Source organism: Nyctereutes procyonoides, unplaced genomic scaffold (assembly GCF_905146905.1).
Source record: "Nyctereutes procyonoides isolate TBG_1078 unplaced genomic scaffold, NYPRO_anot_genome, whole genome shotgun sequence".
Classification (NCBI taxonomy): domain Eukaryota; kingdom Metazoa; phylum Chordata; class Mammalia; order Carnivora; family Canidae; genus Nyctereutes; species Nyctereutes procyonoides.
The window spans coordinates 74,054,301-74,076,745 of NW_026575140.1; the positions used below are offsets into that span (position 1 = coordinate 74,054,301).

Genomic DNA, 22,445 nt, shown 5'->3' on the forward strand with positions numbered 1-22,445 from the left:
AGGTGTGAGAAAAAATAGGCAGGCGTAGTAGATTCTACCCTTGCTGGCCAGAACTCATTCATACATATCCTCAATTCCTTACCAGCCTGGCCTTATGCCCGACAGCCAGGAACGCTTCTGAAGCCAGGAGTGCTTGGGTAATCCATGTTCAGATCATTTATGATCAACAATAAGAAATGTACATGGAGGGATCCCTGGGTGGCGCAGCGATTTAGCGCCTGCCTTTGGCCCAGGGTGCGATCCTGGAGACCGGGGATCGAATCCCACGTCGGGCTCCCGGTGCATGGAGCCTGCTTCTCCCTCTGCCTGTGTCTCTGCCTCTCTCTCTCTCTCACTGTGTGCCTATCATAAATAAATAAAAAAATTTAAAAAAAAAAAGAAATGTACATGGATTGGGTCATTCCTGAGATACAAGCCAAAGCTCCTCTCCTCTCCTACCACCATATAGCTTTTGCCCTGGAACAGCCAGTGGGAGGGACCAGCCAAGCAAAGCCCTCATATACACCAGGCAGTATTTGTCTTGTGCTTTTCCTCTTCAAAGTCACCCTTGTTTCTTTGAAGCAGATTTCACCTGTCGCCAAATGTTAACCTAGGGCAGGGGGCCCCGGAGGAAGGGGAATGTGAGGACATGTAGTGTGGTACCAGGATCATTACCAAGGTCAGCAGTATTGGCAGGGCCCTGGCAATGACTCCAGTACTAAAGGGCCAGCTTTCCAACTTCTCCAGAGAAGGAATCAGCACTAGTATAACTTTAATTCCCCGGGAATGTGCCACACATTCTTCGACATTTTCCACGTGTGATCTTACCGAGGCAGGTAACATTTTAGACAAGGAGACTAGAGAGACTGGGGCTCAGGGAAGCAAAGGAATTTGTCCCAGTTACAGCTGACAAGTAATAAAACTGGAACCCAGCTCCCAGTGAGCCTAAAAATGGAAACCCCAAGCCGTTTCTATTAAACATAATTTTTTATTTCATCCAAGGCAAAGCTAAATAAAATTCTACAATGCCAAACATGTTATAAAGGCAAGATAGTTGATCACATCCATTCTGTGCTTGAACACAAGTCATTGCTGGGTGTGTGCATATGTGTGCCTCCCAGAGGCACCCATGGACCAGAGGCCTCCCAGACCTATTGCTGCACTGATTTGATCTATAGTTATATAAAACGATTGACTATGGGTATTGTCATCCAAGCCAGAGGAATAAACCATGCATAAGATAGTCATAAGCTCTGAATATCAGGTGGGAGGTGGGAGGTGGGAGGGGCGGGACTCCAACCTGGGACAGACTAAAGTGAAGCAAGCTGTAGGGTTTCTTGAGAAGTTCCCCTCCTTGCCCCCCCTCCCCCAGCACTCATGGCAGCTGTCCCTAACAGGGAGGGAGTCATGGAGTTATGGAACCTAAGAGCATGGCTGGTCTTCCTCTTAGTCTCCTATCCTTTCTCAGGCTCCTGGTGTCCCAACAGGTATAGCTCCGGCCAGGGAAGATGGCTCCCCACGTGTGCAGAGTCTCCCCCATCTCAGACACACACACCTCCATACATCTGCTCTTCCATGCACAGCCCCCAGTCCACAGGTGTGTGTCTCCACTCGCACACCCTCTCCTGCCACCATCTCAAGGGCACGCTGTCACACCCCTCGCTTCACCTCCAGCTCTGGTCAGCCAGCCAGGTGGGAAAGGTCTGAGCTCCATTGGCCCCTCTCCCAGGCCACCCTCACCTTACAGGTTCATTCTGATGGCTTTTGGCTCAATTCCTACCCAGGGAGAACCCCAAGGCCTGGAATGCTGAGGTCTCGTTTTGAAGTCAAGGATGGGGAGCTAGGAAAGACTGTCTTTGGTCTTAGTGACTTTACTATCAGCACAGCTGATGCCTGCAGGGCTTCCAAGATCAATCCTACAAATGGCTCTCTCTAGCCCACCAGCCCTGGAAACACCCTCACCAGCCCCTGGAGACCGCCCTCTGAGATCTGCACACACTGAGGCTCTGCTTGGGAAGATGGCTCTGCCCATATACCTTCCATCGCAATCCATCCAGTGCTCCTCCATGGGTCTCACCCCAGCACTGGAGCAGAACACTTCTCTGCTGTGAGGATGAAGCTGAGCATTCTTAGTACTTGCTCACTAAATGTCCGTGGTGCCCCCAGGCATTGGGGCCACCAAAAATGTCCCCCTAGAATCCCTATTCTATCACCTGAATTGAAAACTCCCAAACAAAAGCCATGGATAAGTACCTTTAAGCATCAGTGCCAAGGTTTCTAATATTACAAAGACTAAAATAATCCCAAGGGGGAGGAGTGGGAAGAGAGAGAGAGCAAGAGTGAGTGAGAGAGATAGAGAAAGTGCATGCGTGCATGTGCATGTGTGTATGTCTGTGCATGTGTGTCTCCTAGGGAGGGGACACAGAGGTGAGGACAGGATGGACTTGGAAAAATCCCTCCACTTATAATGCCTGGCCTCCAAGATCCCTTTCCAAGCCAAAACGATTTTTTTAGACAAAAACTTGCCGAGCCTCACAACAATCCTGGGAGGTAGGTAAATATGATTAAACCCACTTTATGGATGGGGAAAGCTGAGCCCAGAGAAGATGCATGACCCACCTATCAGTCAGCAAGAGACAGACCCAGGAGTGGAGAGGGTGACACTCCTCCCCCACCGCCCCCCTCCTCTGAAGAGAGTAAGAGGAGCCCAGGAGACTCAGCTTGTTCAAATGTTGGAAGTGGGAAGGGGGAAGAAAACTGTTCTCCTGAAGGTAGCCACAAGAAGTTTTCCAAATGCCTGGTAGTTCTGGTCTGTCTGCTCTCAAGCCAGGAAAATCTGAACCTGAACCTAGGGTTCTTGGGGGGACAAGGATGGGAGCCCCGGAGGCAGATCAGAGTGGGACCCTGCAAACCCATCAGATGCAGTGAGGGCCGTGGGCCCCAGCCAGGCGCCCTGCAGGAGCTGCTGCTCCTCGGCCTCCCCTGCCTCTGCCCTGGGGGAAGCCTGCAGCTGCCTTTTGACAGGGAGGATCCTGAGGCAGCCCCCTAACCTCTACTGCCCCTTTCCCTCCCAGGCCTAGAGGACACAGTGTCAGAGAGGGCTGCCCTCCCTGTCGGGGACCCCGACAGCTCCAAGACCCCATCACGTCCAGGGGGCCACTGCTGGCACCACCCCAGCTCCCTGGTCCCTGGCGTGGCCTTGGGCGTTGGCGGGTTGGGGACCCCTCGCATAGTGCCACACACCAGAGCTGGCTGTCCCGTTCAGGCTGGAGAAGGGACGGAGGGGGTGAGCCGGGACACAAGGAGCTAAGGCACAGTCCAGCCCCCCACACAGGGGTGTGCAAACCAGTTCTCGGAAAAGCAAAGGAAGACTGTGATCACTCTCTTCCTGCTCCTCCCCAACCTCAGGGAGGGAGAGGCGGCGGCACAGCTGAACAGGAAGCAGCCAGAAAACCCAAGGGCCCCCTCTTCCAAAGCAAGAGGATCCCTGAGGTGAAAGCAAGCCCTTGACCCCGGGTTGGAGGTGAACAACCCTGAGCCAGGGGAGAGGGTGTGATGGCTGGGCACGGGCACAGGAGGAGTGAACCCACGGGAGGGGAGGGTCTGAGGGTGCAACATCTCAAGCAAGATGATGCCACCTGCTGCATCGGGAAAGAGGAACAGAGGTGGGGGAGCCAAGCCTGGGAGTTCCCAGGGACGGCAATGGTCCCGCCATGCCAAGGAGAAGGGGCAGCCAGCACTGGTCGGGCTGGGGTGGGTACCCCAGTAGCCAAGAAGCCCTGGACACCAGCTCGCCAACCTCTGCAGTCCTGGTTCCCCAAGGAGAAATGCCTAGGAAAGAAATGCCTAGGAAAGGCATAGGTAGTGCCCCAGTGCTCCACGAAGGCTGGAAGGCCCCTCACGAGCCCCTCACAAACTCAGAGATCAGAGGAACAAGCCAGGGGAGACCCCTGGCAGCAGGTCTTGGGACTCCCCCCAAGACCAAGGTGGCCAGCCCTAGTGGGGAGTGTTCACAGACTCCAAGCAGCAGTGGGGGGCGGAGGGGACAGCGGGCCACCCCGTGGTGGGGAGGAAGGGAAGCGCCTCCCTAGAGGGACCTGGTGGATCACGCATCCATCAAAGCCTCTCACTAGAGGCCCCCCTTCAGCAGGCTGCCACCCCCAGATCCTGCACCCAGTCCCCTAGGCCACTTCCACCACCAAAAGGGTTAGATCTCCACACTATTCACTGGGGTCCAGCTACTGGGGCAGGCCTTGCTGATCCCCACAAGCCTCTCTTAATGAGAAATCTGGAGGAAAACCAAGGTATTGCTCATACAGGGTGGGGAGACTGAAGAAGACCCCATGTATCCCAGGTGTTGGCGGGGTGGGAGGAGGCCCCCCGCCTTCCTCACCAGCCAGCTCTCCTTTCCTGAGCTTTCCACAGACCCCCTCCTCTGGCCAGCCCTCATCTGTGGGGTGCCCTGGCTGGGAGGAGGCAGGTAGGCTGGGCTGGACCCCAATGTCTCCCCAGAAAGACTACAGTTGGAGCCAAGCAGCAGGTGTCTCAGGCACGTGGGTTCACGGACATGGCTCAAGCATCCGTTCATCATCGGCAAGTGAGGCCCGGGCGGCTGCTTGGCCCCCAGCGGGGCCTCACACTTTGGTTGGTGGTTTCTCTTCCGCCTTAGAGCCAGGCAAGCCATTCTCTGTGTTATCATTCCCTGAGGAACTCACGAGGCACTCCTTCCTGGAGAGGGAGAGAGGAGGAGAGAAGCCAGAGTCAGGGGCCAGCTGTGGAGTGGAGCCGTGGGCCCTGTGACCAGCCTCGCACCCTCCCCCTGGCCTTCTGTAGGGCAAAGGTGACAAGGCAAGGGGTCAAGTCACCCAACCTCTCTAGGCCTCAATTTTCTCATCTATAAAATGGACATGACGATGACACCTTCCTTGTGGGGGTGCCATGAAGCATCAGTAAGCACCTAGAACAGTGCCTGGCAGGCAGACAGGACCCACTAAGGCCCACCATCACCTAGTCATGCAAGCGTGGCAGGAGGCAAGGGTACCAGGCACTGTTCCCAGGGATCAGTGCTCACAGGAAGCCAAACCAAACTAATTCCCAGGCTGTGCCACCCCAGGGGGAAGGGTGCAGGCCAGCAGGCAACATGGCAAGGGCACAGAGCTCCTCCCCCAGACCCCGGGCAGGCCCTTCCTCCCTGACCTGGCTGTGACCAGAGGTAGAAGAATGCTCGTGGAAGGGGCAGAGGTCCCGGCATTAAGGATGGCAGGTGTGGGCAGAGGGTGGTGGGACGGGGGAGAAGGCCACAGGAAGGAGAGATGGTCACATGGGAAGACATCCCCTGGAAGGCTCACCCCCCTGACTGCCCGGACCTGGACATGCTCCAGAGTTAGCACGTCCCACCCCAACGGCAGCACCCAGGCTGTGCAGAGCTCTCCAGAACACACCTGACTCCTACCTCACCCCGAGCTTTCTGCTCGTGAAAATCTCCAGCCCTTTCCACGGCTGCCGTGGCTAAACTAGCTTAGCCTCACCTTGGGCTTGTGTTGCTGACTTTGAGGACTTCAGGAAGGGCTTACTACTTAGTCCTCATCAATTTTGTCTTGCAAAACTTAGTCCATGTTTCCAGCCTATGGAGCTCCTTCTTCCTCAATCCCAATTTTGTTCTCCAACATAGTCACTAGGTTCCTGGAAATTTGGCATCATTCCTGGTACAATTCAAATCTTAATAACAATGAATAAGCAGAGCCCTGAAGACCTCTATTCAGATGGATCAATCTATCAATCATCTATCTACACCTAAGGTATAGTCAACCCAGACAATTCCTGTCCACCTTACTGTACTCCTAAGCACTCCAAATTTCCTTACTGAGAATCTGTGGGTACCAAGCACTGTGTCAGACTAGAAGGGTGCCTGCTTTCAGAAAAGTTGCAGTCTTCCAGAGAATGTGGCATTATTACATAAGTAACCGTAATACAACGTGGTAAAGATAGGATGAAGGGTTTACCAAGGAGGGGTCCACCTAGGAAGCCCCCTTCCAGGGATCAGGGAGGGCTCTTCAGACATGTCACAGAAGTAGAGACCCACAAAGATGAGCAGGAAAGGAGGGAGGAGACATTTCAGGCAAAGGGAACTGCCCCCATGAGTGGAAGTCCAGAACGGATCCTGAGATGCTGTCCAACACCTCCCCTCTTCTTGAGAAGCCACCCCATCCCTGCTCTTCATGCAGGCTTTTCTCATGCTCAGAGGACCGCTCTCAGGCTTCCCTGTGGACTGTCTCCCACCTCCAGCCTCCCCCTGCCCAGTCCCACCAAAGCCAGACCCTTTCTTCCAATGCCCTCTGACCATGGCAGGCCCTGAAAGCCCTCACCAGCTCCACTGCAGCCAGGAGGAAAGCCAATCTCAACCTGGACTCCTGGGTCCCCAGGGGTCTCCCTGCACCACCTTCTGCAGGCTTGTTCTCTCCTTCCCCCCTAACACACTCCACCCTCTCAACCAACAAAACACCTTGTTCTCCAGACACATGCCTCTTCCCAGACTCTCTGCCTCTGCTCTCAGAAATTCTGGAACACCCTTCTCCTCACCCTCCCCAAGGCTTAAATTATATCCATTGTGCGAGGCCTACCACAATCACCCTTCAGCCAAAAATCCTTCACTAGAATTCCACCCTCTTCTGAACCCCTGGAGCATTCCAAAGCACCTACCTTCTCTACCTTGTTTTACATTTATTTGCATATACGTCCTGTCTTCTTTACTTAAGGGCGGAATGTCATTCCTTCCAGAATTTCCTACAGTACCTGGCACAGTGCCTTGTACACACTACTTCAAAAATAGCCATCAGATGAAAGAATGAATGAATGAACTCTGGATATACTCCCTGAAACAGCAGGGTATGGTGAAAGTGGTTAAAGCTTGGAAGCCAGGCAAGTCAGGGTGCAAATCTCAGGTCTATGACTTTCTGGCTGTGTGGCCTGGGCAAGTCATGTAACCACTCTGAGCCCCACCTTGCTCAAAATAAAAATTATGGCTATTATATAAATAGCTGCCAGAGTACCTAACACATGGTAGGCATTCGATGAATGACAAGAAGTGTTATTATCCACAGCCATCTCCTGATCCACCAGCACCCCAGAAAGAAAAGGTGTGGTCGACCTTGTTCTCGATGAACCCATGGTGGCTCCCAGTGATCCCTGGTTTCTTTTCTAGGTGCTTTTAAACCACACGTTGAATAATCTGCTCTCCAATTTTGCTAACCATCAATAGCAAAACTGGTTATTAGGAAGAGAATTTGATCTAACTCCATGCTCCTGGCCCCTCTCAAAATCTCCAAAACCCTGGCCATGATGCAGGGAGGCCATCCAAGAATTCTTCATCTCAGCCAGCGCTGGAGGAGAAACCCAGGGCCTCCTGCTCCCCACCCCCAGTGCCATCCCCTTAACATCCCCTCTGCCTGCAGCCTCCCCCACCCCAGCAGGATATCTGCCCTTTCCAGCCTAACTTCGTCTACTCAAGAAAGCAGAATGATGCGAATAGAACCAGAGCAGCTCCCCCTTCCCCCTTGCATCTCCTTGCTACTATCACCCTCTCTGTTCTTCGCTTCTACCACCTTCTCTGCTCCAACTCCCCGAAGTTGTCCTCTCATCTTTCTTGCTGATAACACAGCTTCAAAATGCTTTTTTACATTCACTCCTGCTGCTCCGGAGCCTGCCACAGCTCTGGCAAGTCTGGATCTGGGGCTTGTACCCTCTCCACCTCCCCGTCTTCCCTCTCCTTCCCCTTAGAGGTGTGAGTGTCTATCTTTTTTTAAGATTTTATTTATTTATTCATGAAAGACACAGAGAGAGAGAGGCAGAGACACAGGCAGAGGGAGAAGCAGGCTCCATGCAGGGAGCCTGACGTGGGACTCGAACCTGGGTCTCCAGGATCAGGCCCTGGGCTGAAGGCAGGCGCTAAACCACTGAGCCACCCGGGCTGCCCTGTGAGTGTCTATCTTAAACCTGAGCTCACCCTGGGGCTTCTGGGGAGGCCATATAAGCCTTTTTAGATTTTTTTCAGTCTCCCACATGTGAACTTGAAGAATTTCGCAGGGACACCTGGGTGCTCAGTGGTTGAGCGTCTGCCTCTGGCTCAGGGTGTAATCCCGGAGTCCTAGGATTGAGTCCCACAGGGAGCCTGCTTCTTCCCTCTGCCTGTGTCTCTGCCTCTCTCTCCGTGTATCTCTCATGAATAAATAAATAAAATCTTAAAAAAAAAAAAGAATTTCACAGTGAGACTCCCATCTGCCTAGAAGGGTTTTCCCATTTTAGAGTTTCTGTGCATGGAATCTCGTATTTTCTCTGATTAAAAAAACAAGGCAACCTAAATCCTTTGGTAGGATCTAGGTTGGGAAGTACAAATGGAAAGAGAGAAGCTAATGGGATGGACAGGAAGGCAGCAGGATGAGGAAGAGCAAGTTCATGTACTAAGGGAACTCCGTGTGCTCAATAAATATGTATTAGGAGGGAGAGAAAGAGGGGCCGGGAGACAGGAAAGAATGACAGGAGTGGGAAGAGAGGATGGGATGAGGGGACAGATGGAAAGATGAAGGCGGGTGGGGGCAGATGACAGTGGAATGGAACAATGCTGGGAACACCCACAGCACAAGACGGGAGTGGATAGTGCTCCGGGGGAGGACCGGAGGGTGCAATGGAGTCAACTCACTTCTTCTCCTGAGTCTTCTTGATGATGAAGGCGATGAACTTCTTGACCAGCAGGATGAAGATGAGGAGCCCGATAACCCCACCCACGACGCCCAGGATGATGAGGGTCACCGTGTTGTCCACTTCTTCCACTATATGGCCAGAGCAGGGGGAGAAGAGGCTGGGCGAGGGGAGGAGTCACCTGGAGCCCAGCATGATGGCAGCCCGATGGGTACAGCCCTCCAACCCTGGCATCTGGGACATGCCCACCCGCACCCAGCCCCCAACCCTCCGGAGGCCTTCCAGCAGGAAGCAGAAGCTGGGAGATGGCGTCCATCAGGTGAAGGCACGACACAAAGAGGTTCCTCCTCCACCCCCTCCACCCACATCCCCTCCCACAGACACACACAGTTCTGGAATAATCCAGACCCAGGGCCCAGAGCGGTTTTGACTTGACCCCCAAACTGCCACATGAGAATTTCATTGCCTCTTTCTGGGCCCCCTTTGTACATGTGGGAAAAATCAAGAATCTCCTTATAACAACTTCTATGTGGCAGGAAGACTTTGGGGTCAGGTTATCTGGATTGTAACTATCGGATCTCAGTAGTCACTAATGAACTAGTAACCTTTTACCTCAGCTTCCCGCTCTGAAAACTAAACTCCTGACTTCCAGAACCTGCTCCACTCACCATCTCCCCACCTCTGCTGAGAAAACTCCATCCTTCCAGTTGTTCTGACCAAAATCCTTAGAGTCATCCTTGACCCCTCCCTTCTCCAAACCCACAGCCAATTCACCTAAGAATCCTAATGGCCCTAAATTAAAAATTCCAGAATCTGCCTGCTCAATACCTCACTGGCCCAAGATATCCTGGCCTGGAGTCCTCCTAACTGGACTCCTTACTCCATTGTCTATTCTTCACACTACAGAGAGTTTATTCTGGGTTAACTCTTCTGCTCAGAGCTCTTCAGTGGCTCCCATTTCACTTACAAGGTCCCACACAGTATGGCTTAACCTGACTCATTTCTTGCCATTTGCCCTGTTCCAGACACTCTGACCTCTTTGATGTTCAAGTATCTGCCTCAGGGCCTTTGCACTTGCCGTTCCCACTGCCTGGACTATCTTCACAAAGATATCCTCATGGTTTCTTCAAATATGCTTATTCTCTGTCACCTCTCTGGTGAGGCCTTCCCTAGTGACACTGCTCGCACCCCCTCTTTCCTTCCCCATTTTGCTTTTTCTCTACAACACTAGCTATGTTCTCTTATACAACATCATTTCCTTTTTTAAGATTTTTTTTTATTTGAGAGAGAGAGAAAGCACAAGCAAGGGGAGAGAGAGAGAAAAGCCCCCAACATGGGGCTCAGTCTCAGGACCCCGGGATCATGACCTGAACTGAAGGCACACGCAAAACCAAGTGAGCCACCCAGGTGCCCCAACATCATTTCCTTCTTTATTTTACTACATATCTCCCCTGACTGGAAGGAAATCTCCGTAAGGGCAGGAATTTGTCTACTTTGTTCATGCTATATCCTCAGTGCCTGGAACAATGTCTGTCACATAAGTAGGTGCTCAATAAATATTTGTTGGCTAGATGAATAAAGGAATCTGGAAAAATGGAGAAAAGATCCCCTCAATGGGATGTGTGAGGGACAAAGGTGCAAAGGCAAGGGACAGCACCTACCTCAGTGCCCGGCACCCTGAAATGCTCCTTAAACATTGTTGCCCCTTCCCTCCTCTTCACTCTTACAAAGACTGAGCACAAAGTGCGACAACATCCCAACATAGAGGAAGGTGCCATACACAGCCTAGACTCAGAAGGTTCCAGGCTCAGAGCAAGCTGCCTAGATGGCCTCTGGCTCTACCCTGGGCACAGCCAACAGGTGAACTCACAGGCATCTCTCTCTCCAGGCGCACCCCCCCTTGCCCATCATCCAGGAGAGCAGGGAGCCCCCAGGCACACAAGAAATGTGGTACAAGCAGGATCCTAGAACAGTCTCTACCTCTGTGCCTCCCTAGCTTTCCAGGCTCCCTGCCCAGGAAGCCTAGCGTTACACCTCCAGCCCCTTCCCTAACCACATCTAGTGTCTGGGGTCATGTCACCACCTGGCTCCTCCCCACAGGCTTCTTCACTGCCCCATTGTTCCAACTGTGTCAGACTGTGATCCCCAACTGGGGTTTAAGCTCCAGAGTGGGGTGGCCATTCTTATCAATCTCAGTTGCCTGTGACTCTACGAGCTCTTCCCCTACGTCAGTCCTCTGTCTACCAGTCTCCTGTCCTACCCACACTCTAAGTTCCTCAAGTAAGAACACCAGGGATCATTCATAGCACTTTTGGTGTGATACCTGGCATTCGATCAACAGCTGCCAGGGGAGTATACAAGAATGGTAATAATCAGCACACGCAGAGGACTTTCCCACCACAAGCCACTCCTGCATCACATCCCTACTTCTCACGGGCACCATAGGGTGATATCGATTTTACAGATGAGGAAAACCAGGTTCAGAGGGGCTAAGTGTGTATCATAAGCTGTTCAGTGACAGAGAAAGTATTGGAGCTAAGTTATTTGAGCTTCCAGATGTGACTCCATTAACTTCTGAAAGCATAAAGCAAAAAGAAAACACCAGTGTGGTCCTTTTTGCCATCCGACTGAAATGAAGTGCTTCCCACTCTGCTGCCCTGGCCCCAGCCCCCCACTGCTTACATTTATCAACAACTTGGAGGAAGATGGTGGCCTGGTGTCGAAAATTATTCTCTTTGGGGTTCTGCACGTGACAGGTGTATTTGCCCGTGTCGCTGAATTCCAGGTTCCTCAGCAGAATGGAAATATTGTTCATCTTTTCTTTAGTGGAACCCTCCAGAGTGATGCGATCATCATCTTTGAACTTCACCTTGGGGTCAGACTTCTCGTTCTTCACCGTCCCGTCTATGAGCTGTGAGGGGGAGGGGATGGGGAAGAGGTGGCCAGGAAAGAAGCAGGATCAAGAGTCAGAGAGCATCACTCGAGCCCACTCCTTGGGTGCCTCCCTGTCCAGGTCCAGAAAGAGCCTATAGAGGTGCTCCCCGGACTTGGTTTCCTTCCAATATCGATAGCTCCGCTTGTCTAACCTGAATTTCACTTGCTTCAAGCAAAACCCATTTTCTGTCATTAAGATCTCCCTGGAATGAAGCACAGCTTTTATTGCTTTCTTCATAAAAGCCTTTTAGGTAATGGCTATGGCAAATACCACTCTCATTTCCCTCTGTCACCACCGCCACTGCCACCACCTCAGCCTTTGCTGACAACTTGTCCCCGTCCCCCTGATTCTGGCCCTCCATCAAGACCTGGATCTATCCTAAGGCAATGTCCATCAACAGCCTCTGAACCCAGTGTTTTTTTTTAATTTATTTATGATAGTCACAGAGAGAGAGAGAAGCAGAGACACAGGCAGAGGGAGAAGCAGGCTCCATGCACCGGGAGCCCGACGTGGGATTCGATCCCGGGTCTCCAGGATCGCGCCCTGGGCCAAAGGCAGGCGCCAAACCGCTGCGCCACCCAGGGATCCCTGAACTCAGTGTTTAATTACAACCAGAGTTGGTCTCTTGTGGCTTCCTTATGTACACTTCGGGTCCCCTATGAGACTGCACAGCGAGTACTCACTAAACACCTGTCGCCTGATCCATCCCCACCCCCAGCCCACAGCCCTGCCAATGCTCCTGCAGGAGAGCTTTCTCTTCCCTAGCTTCCTCTCCCTTCTTTCTAGGTCCAGTTCCCTAGCCGTTCTCCCAGTTGGATGCTTCTCATTTCTTCTCTCCAAGCCTTCCACAGGTCTTTGTCTCTTCTGTTTTTTTATTATTATTATTATTAAATTATTTTTACACAAGCAATCCAAGTTTCAGGCACTTCTTCAGACCAGACAAAGGACTCTAGCCAAGAATTCCAACAAACCCCAAATTCTGGCAGCACCAACTAAGCATCCCTCCCACTTCCATCCTTCTGGACAAGCTCTGGAAAGAATGCTAGGAGAAAGGATGACAAAAGGTAGATTCTGGGGACCGTCACAGGGAGGTCAGTCCAGAAGGGACCAGAGCAGGGAATAGGGAGGCACCGGTGAGGGGACAGGGAAGGGAGGAGGGTCTGTCCTTTCCCCAGTACTTACTGTCCTGAATGTATCACTGGTGTTGTAGGACCACCAGAAGTGGAGGTCCTGGAAGCCAAAGCAGCTGGAGAAGGTGCAGGGCAGCAGGATCTCCGTGCCATTGACAGCGTAGATCGTGGTGGCCTTCCCCACGGACACCTCCAGGGACAGGGATGCGGGGAGCAGGAAGAGACCTGTGTGACAGTCACCACCTCCCTTAATAAACCCCTGAGGGGATCTCCAGCCTGAGCTCTGGAAGAGGACGCTGGGAGGGAGGAGAGGCTTGGCCAGGCAAGGAGGTCGCTGTCACCCTCTGTATCAACTTCGGGGGGACGGTTCTCTTTATGTCAATTAATATTGTCTGAGCCACTCCCACCCCCACCCCCACCCCACCCCCTTCGCACCCCCACTGGGCGCTTGGCCTAGACCAGCGAGCCGCCCGTGTGGCACTCCGAATGACCAGCAGAGGTCACCCCAACCCAGGAAAACGAGGCCCTCACGCGCGGCCGCACCCCCCACCCTGCGGGCGCAGTGCCCGCAGGTGCCATCCCCGCAGGTGCCATCCCCGCAGGTGCCATCCCCCCACCACCCCAAGGGCCCGACCCGCTCCGCCTATTTGCCGAGGGACTTTCCCCTGGGACGGGGCGCCGCCCCCCAATTAAGTGTCCGGGTCTGGGGGCTGGAGGGGCGGGGTCCAGGGGGGGTCCAGAGCGGGGTGGAGGCTGGAGCCCGGTCACTTGTGGTGAAGAAGAGAAAATGGGCAAGCGGAGCCCGCGATCGTGCGCAGAGGCCTCTCGACCCCGAGCCCCGGACGCTCCCACCGGCCCCACGGCCCCACGGGTGGAGAGGCCAAGGGCCACCTCCCGCCCAACCCTGGGGACCGAGGGGAGCCGGCCCAGGCCAGGACGACAAGCGGCAGCCCTGGGGGCCGGCGGCGGGGAAAGGGGTCGCAGGACACAAAGTGAGAAGGAGGGTGGGAGACACGCGTGGGGCAGATTCCACGCCACAGGGACACGCGAGAGCGGGGCGGCGGCGTGGAGAGCGCGCTGGACCGCTGACCCCTCCAGATCTGCAGCCCGTGGGACCCTCCTCCTGGGAAGGTCCTTCGAGCACCAGCCCCCTCCTCCCCAGCTCTTCCTGTCCCCACACCCACTCCCCAGGGCACCAATACTACCCCTGCCACTTAGGCGAGTAGAAGCCATCAGAGTCCACTCCTGGCCTCTAGGACCAGCCTCCGGAGTCCTTGAAAGGGGCCCTGGCCCTCCTCCTCTCCTACAGAGTCCTGGAGGAGATCCCACTGTAACTCAAGGTCCTTGGAGAAGGGGCATCAGAATAAGGTGCCTAGGCAATGTCCTTGCCCCCAGGCGAAAGGGGCATCTGGGGTCTCCCTGCGTGAAGTCTCCAAGAGAGTCCTACTCAGGTTCCCAGTGATCCCTCTTCTGGCCCAGAGCCTTGCTATGGGCTGCAAATGGGCAATCCCATTCATTCCCACACACACACACACACACCTGTAAGATGGGTATTAGCAATCCTACATTTTACACATGGGAAAGTGAGGCTCAGAAGAGCAAAGTGCGGGGCAGCCCAGGTGGCTCAGCAGTTTAGCACCACCTTCAGCCCAGGGTGTGATCCTGGAGACCCAGGATGGAGTCCCATGTTGGGCACCCTGCGTGGAGCCTGCTTCTCCCTCTGCCTGTGTCTGTGTCTCTCATGAATAAATAAAATCTTTAAAAAAAAAAAAAGAGCAAAGTGCCTTCCCCAAAGTTGATCATCTTCTAGGGGGACTTGAAATCTGAACCCAGGTCTGACTAGAGAGCTAATGGGCAGTTGAGAGCAGCCATGTGACTGTATTAATTCCTGTCCCAAAGTTTCCCAGTTCCTCCCAGACTGCAACACCTCTCAGCGACTTGCACCTCCAGCCTGGTGTTCCCAGAATGCTAGAGCTATAGGCTCCAAGCTGACCAACTATTCTTTCTGTGCATTTTAGAGACAGGACAAGAAGGCCCCATGTGGAAAGAAACTTGGTTGTGCTGACTGGGCGTCCTGGCTGGGCCCCAGGAAACCCCCTCTCAGCCCAGGTCCGCTCTCAGATCTACAGGCAGTCCCCAGAACTGGTGTTGTTCCCAAAACAGCCAGGATCAGTCTTCATTTTAAAGGTCAATAATCTTGCTCTTTCTCCCATCCTCACTATCAAGGAAGGACCTCTTTTGTCTACATAAATTCCTTATGGCACCTAACCATTCCTCTTGCTTTGCTCACCTGAAACAATGATTCCTGGTGGCATCTAAGTGATGTTTTTTTTTTTTTAAGACCTTATTTATTTAGTCATGAGAGACACAGAGAGAGAGGCAGAAACACAGGCAGAGGGAGAAGCAAGCTCCATGCAAGGAGCCCAATGTGGTACTCGACCCCAGGACCCCGGGATCATGCCCGGAGCTGAAGGCAGATGTTTAACCACTAAGCCACCCAGTTGTCCCACCTAAGTGATGCTTTTTTAAATGACAGAAAGGTCTCCGAGGAGAGGTGGCAGCCCTGCTTCTTGCCCTCAAGGCTCCACTCAGCTTCTTCACATTGCCCTTGCTTCTGAAGGCAAAGTGGAGTGCTCTCACCCCAAAGGTCAGAAACAACATCCAGTGGTCCGGTCACCCATCATCACCCCTGCCACTGTGGATAATAGCTGATATTTATTGAGCAAGTAGTATGTGCCGGGCCCATTTGATCCTCACACCCACCCTGTGAGTGACATACTATTGAAGAGCCCTATTATAGATGAGACAACTAAGCACAGAGAGGCTAAGTGACTTGCCTAGTGTCAACAAGAACTATTTCTAGCATTCCAAAGCCCCAAAGCAAAAGAATCCTTTCTTTCATCCTAAGAGGGCAGGACTTGCCCACCAACGTTCCAGTCAGTGCTAAAAAGTTAGCACTGATCCTTTGATTGGCGCTTATATGCCAGGAATTGTTCTAGAGCAGTGGCTTTCCAACTTGAGAAAACATCAGAACATCCTAGAGGACAACAGACAGCTTGGCCCTACCTCTGGAGTTTCTGATTCAGAAGGTCTACAGCCTGAGAACTTGCATTTCTGAACGTTCCCAGGGAATGCTGTGGTCATGGACTGCGCTTCAAGAACCGTCGTGCTAGAGGATTTATACATATTAACGCCAACTTTTTTTTCAGATTTATTTATTTATTTATGATAGACATAGAGAGAAAGAGAGAGAGAGGCAGAGACACAGGAGGAGGAAGAAGCAGGCTCCGTGCCAGGAGCCTGACGTGGGACTCAATCCCGGGTCTCCAGAATCACACCCTGGGCCAAAGGCAGGCGCTAAACCACTGAGCCACGCAGGGATCCCCTTAACACCAACTTTTATTAGAACACCAAAAGGTTAAAAAAAAAAAAAAGAACACCAAAAGGTAGCTATAATTTTCCTCATTTTACAGATGATGAAACTGAAGCTTGGAGAGGTTAAGCAACTTGCCCAGGGCCACGGAGTAAATGGGGAATCTGGAACTAGCACTTTCTATAAGAGAGGAGAGGCATTTTATACACATTGTCTCATGTAATCCTCAAACTAATCCTGGGAGGTGGTTATTATTTTTATCTTTGATACACAAAATGAAGAAACAGGCACACAGAAATTAACTGTTCAGGGCCACACACTCAGTGAGGGGAAAAAGCAGTACTCACACTGTCAAGGCTAGCTCTGCTTAGCACTCCTGGCTTTCTTTTTACCTCTGCTCCTGCCCTGCAGCACACCTCCCCCAGAGGTCTAGGGACAGGAGCCAGACAGGCCACCCCAGCTCTGCTTCTGATCTCCATTGTTCCTCCAAATCAAGGAGCAGAGTACAGAACTATGACAGGAAATCCCTCAGGAGAAGCTTCCTGATAACCACAGGCCTCCCTTGGGACCCAAGCTCCAAGAAGAACCATAGCTCCAGCCTCCAGCTCTCATTGGCTCCCTTGTCCAGGAACCTGGGTCCTCAGGATGATGGGGGGAACTCAAGTCAGGGGTCAAATCACCTCCACGACCCCAGCCAGAACAGGGTCTCTAAGAGCACCAAAAATACACAAGTAAAATCTAACTGCTTTAAACAGGTAGAAGCAAAAATGAGCAAAAGAACAATCCAGAACAGAAGACAGACTATTTCTTTAAGGTCTAGCTCATGACAGTGCACATTTCTGCCTGATTAGTGTGTGCCTGCGTGGATGACTTAACTAATACTCTCAGGACTCCCACAGTGAAACACTGCCATTCTCACCATAGCCTGGAGGGAACAAGGGAAAGGCACAGCGGCTTCCACGGAAAAGTCCAGAGCCCTGCCCAAGTTAAGGCAACACTGGAGGTGGGCAAGGCTGGCCTCTGCACCGCACATCCTCCCGGCCATCTGGAAGCCCTGCCCGCTGTGTCTGAGAGGCTGGTACATAGGAAAGCTCTGGGGGGCCTGTCTCCCATGCTCCCTCACCTGTGATGCTGTGCTGGGAGGATGGGAGGGAGCAAAGGCAGGTGTCAATCCACTAGAGGCCCCCAGAAGGGTGCTTCAGTAGGGTGGCCAGGCCAGGAGCAGGAGCGGACTGGTCAGCAGGTGCAAGGCAGGCCCCGCTCTGCTGGCTGACCTTGAGAAAGTCAGGGATGCCATGTCCCACGTGCACACCCCCAAGCCAGGATAGCGGTCTTTCCTCCCTCCTGAACTTCCGTGTAAAGCCGAAACACGAGCTTACAAAACACAAGCAGGGCTTCCCATGAGTCCATCCCTCTGACCTAGGCACCCTGCAAGTAGAAGAGGATGGTGTTTGAAAGGAGGGAGGGGGACAGGTCTGGCCTTCATCACAGGTCTGGAAGGAACCAGGGCACCCCTAGCTTAATGACCAGTGTCAGCCAAGAATGTCCACAGGCCATCCACACATTTTCTACTCACACCCTGTAGCACCTCAGAGAGGTAATTCTTGCCATGTGGCCATTTCCCTGGAGTAAAGAAGCTGCTTAGAATTTCTTCTGCTCACAACTTTAGCGCATGCACATGTGTGTTTAGGATTAGAGGCCTCTTTCTGGCACCATGGGATAGATGAACAAGTCCTCATGATCCTGTGGAATTCCACCCTGAGCCCCAAAGCTTTGCCTTCGCTCCCTGAAAAGCCCTAACCCACTAGCTAGCGATTCTCTGAAGCCTTCGGCCCCTCCCATCCTCATCTGGGTGCTGCTGGGATTGGGGGGAGCCTGAGGATTGACTCAGGGCTCCCAAGTTTTACCAAAGTAAAAAAAAAAAGTACTCAGCACATGCAAATCTTATTATTAAATACTCACACCAGCAGGAATCTTCTGGCCACCATCAGATGTTCCACGGTAAATGCCAAGGCAGGAAATGGTCTGCCACTTTTTTCCACATCCAAGGATCAGTCACACACACACACACACACACACACACACAGGGGAGGGCCGCTGAAAGAGGGGCAAGGTGGCAGGGACTCTAAGTTTAGCTCCAAGGGCTTGCCTGCAACGCAGATGGAAACAGGCTGACTGTAAGGGGAAGCTGATACTCTCTGGCCCTGGGGGAGTCAGACAGGCTCAAAGTGAGAGCTGAGAGGCAGAAAGTGGGCCGAGGCAGGACAAGACCCCTCCTGGGGTGCAGGCCCTTGGGGCTTCGGGAGGCAGGGTTGGGCCAGCCAAGGCACCTGGGCCCAGAGACAGGAAAGATTTCAGCTCCCTCTCCCTAGGCAACCTGCCTACTTCCTGCCCACCCCCAGGAGCTTTGTTGAGACACAAGCATGCCCCTGAGAGATGACTGGATGCTCAACAAAACCAGCTTTGCCAACAAGTCCAATCACTGTGCCTGGCCCTTCTCTTGCAGGCCACAGGATGGGTGCACTGGCACGGCCAGCCCATGACTTTTTTTTTTCAGCCCTTGACTTATGTGAGGATCCCCACACTCTCGGCAAGAGGGCAAAGTGGGAGAATCTGTGCCCTGATCCACCTTTCACATGGATCTCAGCAGGGGACGGCCAGTCAGAAGGGCTTTGGGGTACCCTACAGGCCAGCATCTCCAGAAAAAGACCAATCACCAGGTCCAGATTCAAACCTGGAGCATCCCCCTACTTCTCCCCTTCCCTGCCCGCCCCGCTTCTGCTTGAACTCTTTACCTCCCCCTTTCCTTTCTTTTTCTTCCAGCAGGGGGTCTGAGAGCCCTCTCCTTAATTGCATTCTCATTAAACAAACCCTTAATAAATACATACGGAGAGAGAGGGTTGCACAACATAGCACCCTCACAAGTGATAATTAAACACAGATCACAGCAATTAAGCAAATCAAGGAACAAGGAAGGGGTGGGCAGGACAGATAGATTACCAGTTACAGGCTCAGGAAAGGACTGACACCCACAGAAACCTCAACTGCAACAATGAACTTTTCTCCACTTAAGAGAGGGATGTCTTGCGAGGTTATGGGGAATCTGTAGGATGGGTGTGAGACTGATATGAGGCCAGGAGGCTGGAAGGTAGGGAACTCCCAGGAGCCTACTGCTCCATCCCCAGTCTCTGTAGTTGTCTGGGGGGCCCCCAAGCCTGGATCCCTGCATGCCTCACCCCTTCCCTCGGCTCAGCTGCACAATCCTGCTGACCAAACTTTAGGGAGGTAAGCTGGTCTGACAAAGCCGAAGAAACCTGGATTCCATCCCACTTGACCATCAATTGGTCATGTGGGACGAGTCACCTTCCCTCTCTGGACCCTGGCTTCCTCATCCTAGGGGAGCTCTGTGATACGGTTCCCAAACTTCCTGCCAGCTCTGATGCTGCCAGGGAGCTTCTCCAGTTGGCCTCCGCATCACCCCTACTGGACTGAGAGCAAGCTTAGCATCTGTGTCCCAAGCTCAAAGCCATGCCCTCTGTGAGGGCTCAGCAGCGGCTGCCTGGGCAAGGTCCAAAAGGGGACCCTGTTGGTATTCCCTTGGTAAACCAGGGGGGCGGGGAGTGGTATAGACAGGACCAGTTCTGGGCCTGGAAGTCTCCTACCTAGAAATCACTCTGCTTTCTCCTGGGCTCCCAAAGGGTAGCTCAGGGAGTCATCCAAACCCGTTCCACTGGGCTTCTGCTCCTACCTAGTCTACTCAGCTGAACAGTCCCTGGAGGAGCTGGGGGCTTCCACCCGGAGAAAAGCACCATGACTCTGCCCACATTCCTCCCCCAGTGTATAATGTGGTTTCCCCAGAGGACTGGTTCTATGATTATTCTAATGGTTGGCCTCCCACCACCCAGCTTGGCAGTAGGTGGAAGGGAAACCAGAGGTGTTGATAAGTGGGCTGGATTAATGGCTGTATGAGTTTGAATTCCCCCAGTGACCCCTTACCCCAGCCACAGTCACAGTGGGAACCTGAGCTGATCAGATGGGATGGGGGGTGCTGGTGCCCAGCGGCACTATGCCTACCCCACAAAGAGGCGCCTCAGGCCTCATTAGGGTCGCTGTGAAACCAGCACACATCTGTGCCAAAGGGACAAGAGAAAGCACCAGTGTCCTCTCTCTAGCTGTAGGGATGTCATTAAATCAGTGGCTCCTGAGTGAAAGAAATACTCAGTCCCCCGTCCACTACCATGTGCTTAGTGTGGCAGGTCAGCATACAGTTTATTTGCATTTGCAGAAACAGCAGCGACTGCCCTCAAAAGCCCGGTCTCCCTGTTTTCAGCACAAATGCCTATATCATGTACCTAGCCCGATGAGGGGAGCTGCCAAAAGCCAAATCTGATAAATATAAACAGGAAGAGGTACAGGTGCCAGAGACAGAATCAGCTTACATTGAAATCCAGCTCTGATTTACGAGGAGATGATATTCTGGACTCCTATCATTCTCTCATCTCTTGGAGTTTGCCACTCAAAATGATCATGTACATATTAATAGATATTAATACCCTGTTCCTTCTGTGTCCTCTGGATATGTCTCCCCAGTCTTCATATTTATCTCAGAAATGAAGAGCTGAGAGCAGGTTAAACAGATCCTCCCTGTGGAATCTCTTTATAAGAAGAGAGACAAGATCCTCCCTAAAAGGGGGCTTGAAGGATCCTCCAAGTCCCTCCAAGCCTTCAACCCTCTCCAGTCCTTGGTGTGGCGCCCCAGGGAAGACAGTGGGCACTGGAGAAGATAGAGGGCAGAGGAGACAAATAGAAAAAGCTCCAGGAGGAAGGGGAGACCCCCCCCTCCGCCCCGGGCACCCTCCTCCACCCCCTCCAATTGGTGCAAGCCCGCCCCCAACGCCTGGGCAACAAGCATCCAAGTTGCAAACAGCTCCGGGCAGGGGTAGGAAGCGCCATCCCAACAATCACACGTGCGCCCCCCTGGCACCCCCTACACCCAGGGCACAGACGCCCTCCCCGCCGCGTGCCTAAACCTCGGAACTCGGGAGACCCGGGCGCAGCCCCCACGACGCGGCTCCAGCAGCCGGGAGCCGAAGGCACCACAGACAGCAAAGAACTAATGACGGGGCTGGCCGCCGTTGGGCAGGGGACGCGCACGGTCCCCGGGGAGCACGGCCTTCCGAGCCGTGCGGCCAGCAAGAAACTCGTGGCATCGATGCTCCTGCCGCGCCGCACTCCAGAGCCCACCGGGTCCAAGGCACTTGTCTTCCAAGTGTCCCCTCCCCGGGGGCAAGGAGGGTGGAGAAAGAGGGGGAAAGGATGGGCCGGGGCTGCCTTACCCAAAAGCCCAGAGCCCAGCCATGTCGCCCGGGCTGCGCCTCGGTCCCCGGCCCCGGGCATCGTTCTGTGGTCTCCGGAGCGCCCGGGGGCGCGGGGATGGGACGCGGCGCAGCCGCTCGCAGCGCGGTCTGCAGTGGGCCGCGGGGCCGCCGGGAGCTCTGCGCCGCCGCTCGGGGCTCGGGAAAGTTAGCGGGGAGCGCGCCAGGGCGGGGGGGGCCTGGGGGGCGGGGGGAGAGGAGGAGCCGGCTGCCGGGGCGGCTGCTGAGGGCACCGGGAGGAGGAGGAGCCAGAGGAGGGGACGGCGACTAGCGGAGGACCGCTGAGCGGGCGCCGAGGAGAGCGGCGCTGCGCCTCTGCCCTGGAAGCGCTCCAGCCGCAGGAGGGGCGGTGGCCGCCGCGGAGCCCGGGGCGCCCTGCCCGGAGCCCCGGGAGCCCGCCGGGCACCCCACTCCCTCGCCAGCTCGGGCCGGGCGGCCGCGGCTGGGCACTGCAGGGCCGCCCGCATCATCCCAGGCGCTGAGCTGCCAGTTGGGAGGATAGGGGTTTTTTGGGGGGTGGGGGGGATGACTAGGGGGGAGTAGATGTGGAGCCCTTCGGGTGTTAGGACGCTGTGTTGTTCTGCTTCGGGGCACATGAGTCAGGTAGCGGCTCCGTCTCCCCGGGCCGCAGAGGGACCGCTCGAAAAACGCCCGCAGCTGGCCCCGCCGCAGCCGGTGAGCGGGTGCAGGTGCAGCTTGCCCACCAGGACCCCGGCGCCCGCAGCCTGCAGCCTGCCGCCTCCGCCCCCGCGGCTCAGGGCTCGGAGAACAGCGCTTCCAGTTGCAACACGCCCCCGCCCACCGCCCACCAACCTCCCCCATTTCTCCGTGGACTCGTTGGAAATCGTGATGCTCCCAGCTAGGGAATCAGGCAAGACACTCCCTATCTGCCGCACCCCTACTTCTCATTATTCCCACCTAGGCTGCCCCCACCCCCCAGACTCTGCTTTCACCCTCCT

General features: G+C 54.1%; 1 protein-coding gene across 1 annotated transcript; it reads right to left on the bottom strand.

Moving 5' to 3' along the window:
• Positions 1-947: 947 nt before the first annotated feature.
• On the bottom strand, positions 948-21,627 carry SCN4B (sodium voltage-gated channel beta subunit 4). Its single transcript, XM_055305387.1, has 5 exons — positions 21,448-21,627; positions 12,791-12,963; positions 11,356-11,584; positions 8,675-8,804; positions 948-4,707 (listed from the first exon to the last, which is right to left on the bottom strand). Exons 1-5 carry the CDS (start codon positions 21,506-21,508, stop codon positions 4,614-4,616), a joined length of 687 nt encoding a protein of 228 aa, XP_055161362.1. The 5' UTR covers positions 21,509-21,627; the 3' UTR covers positions 948-4,613.
• Between the last annotated feature and the right edge of the window lie 818 nt (positions 21,628-22,445).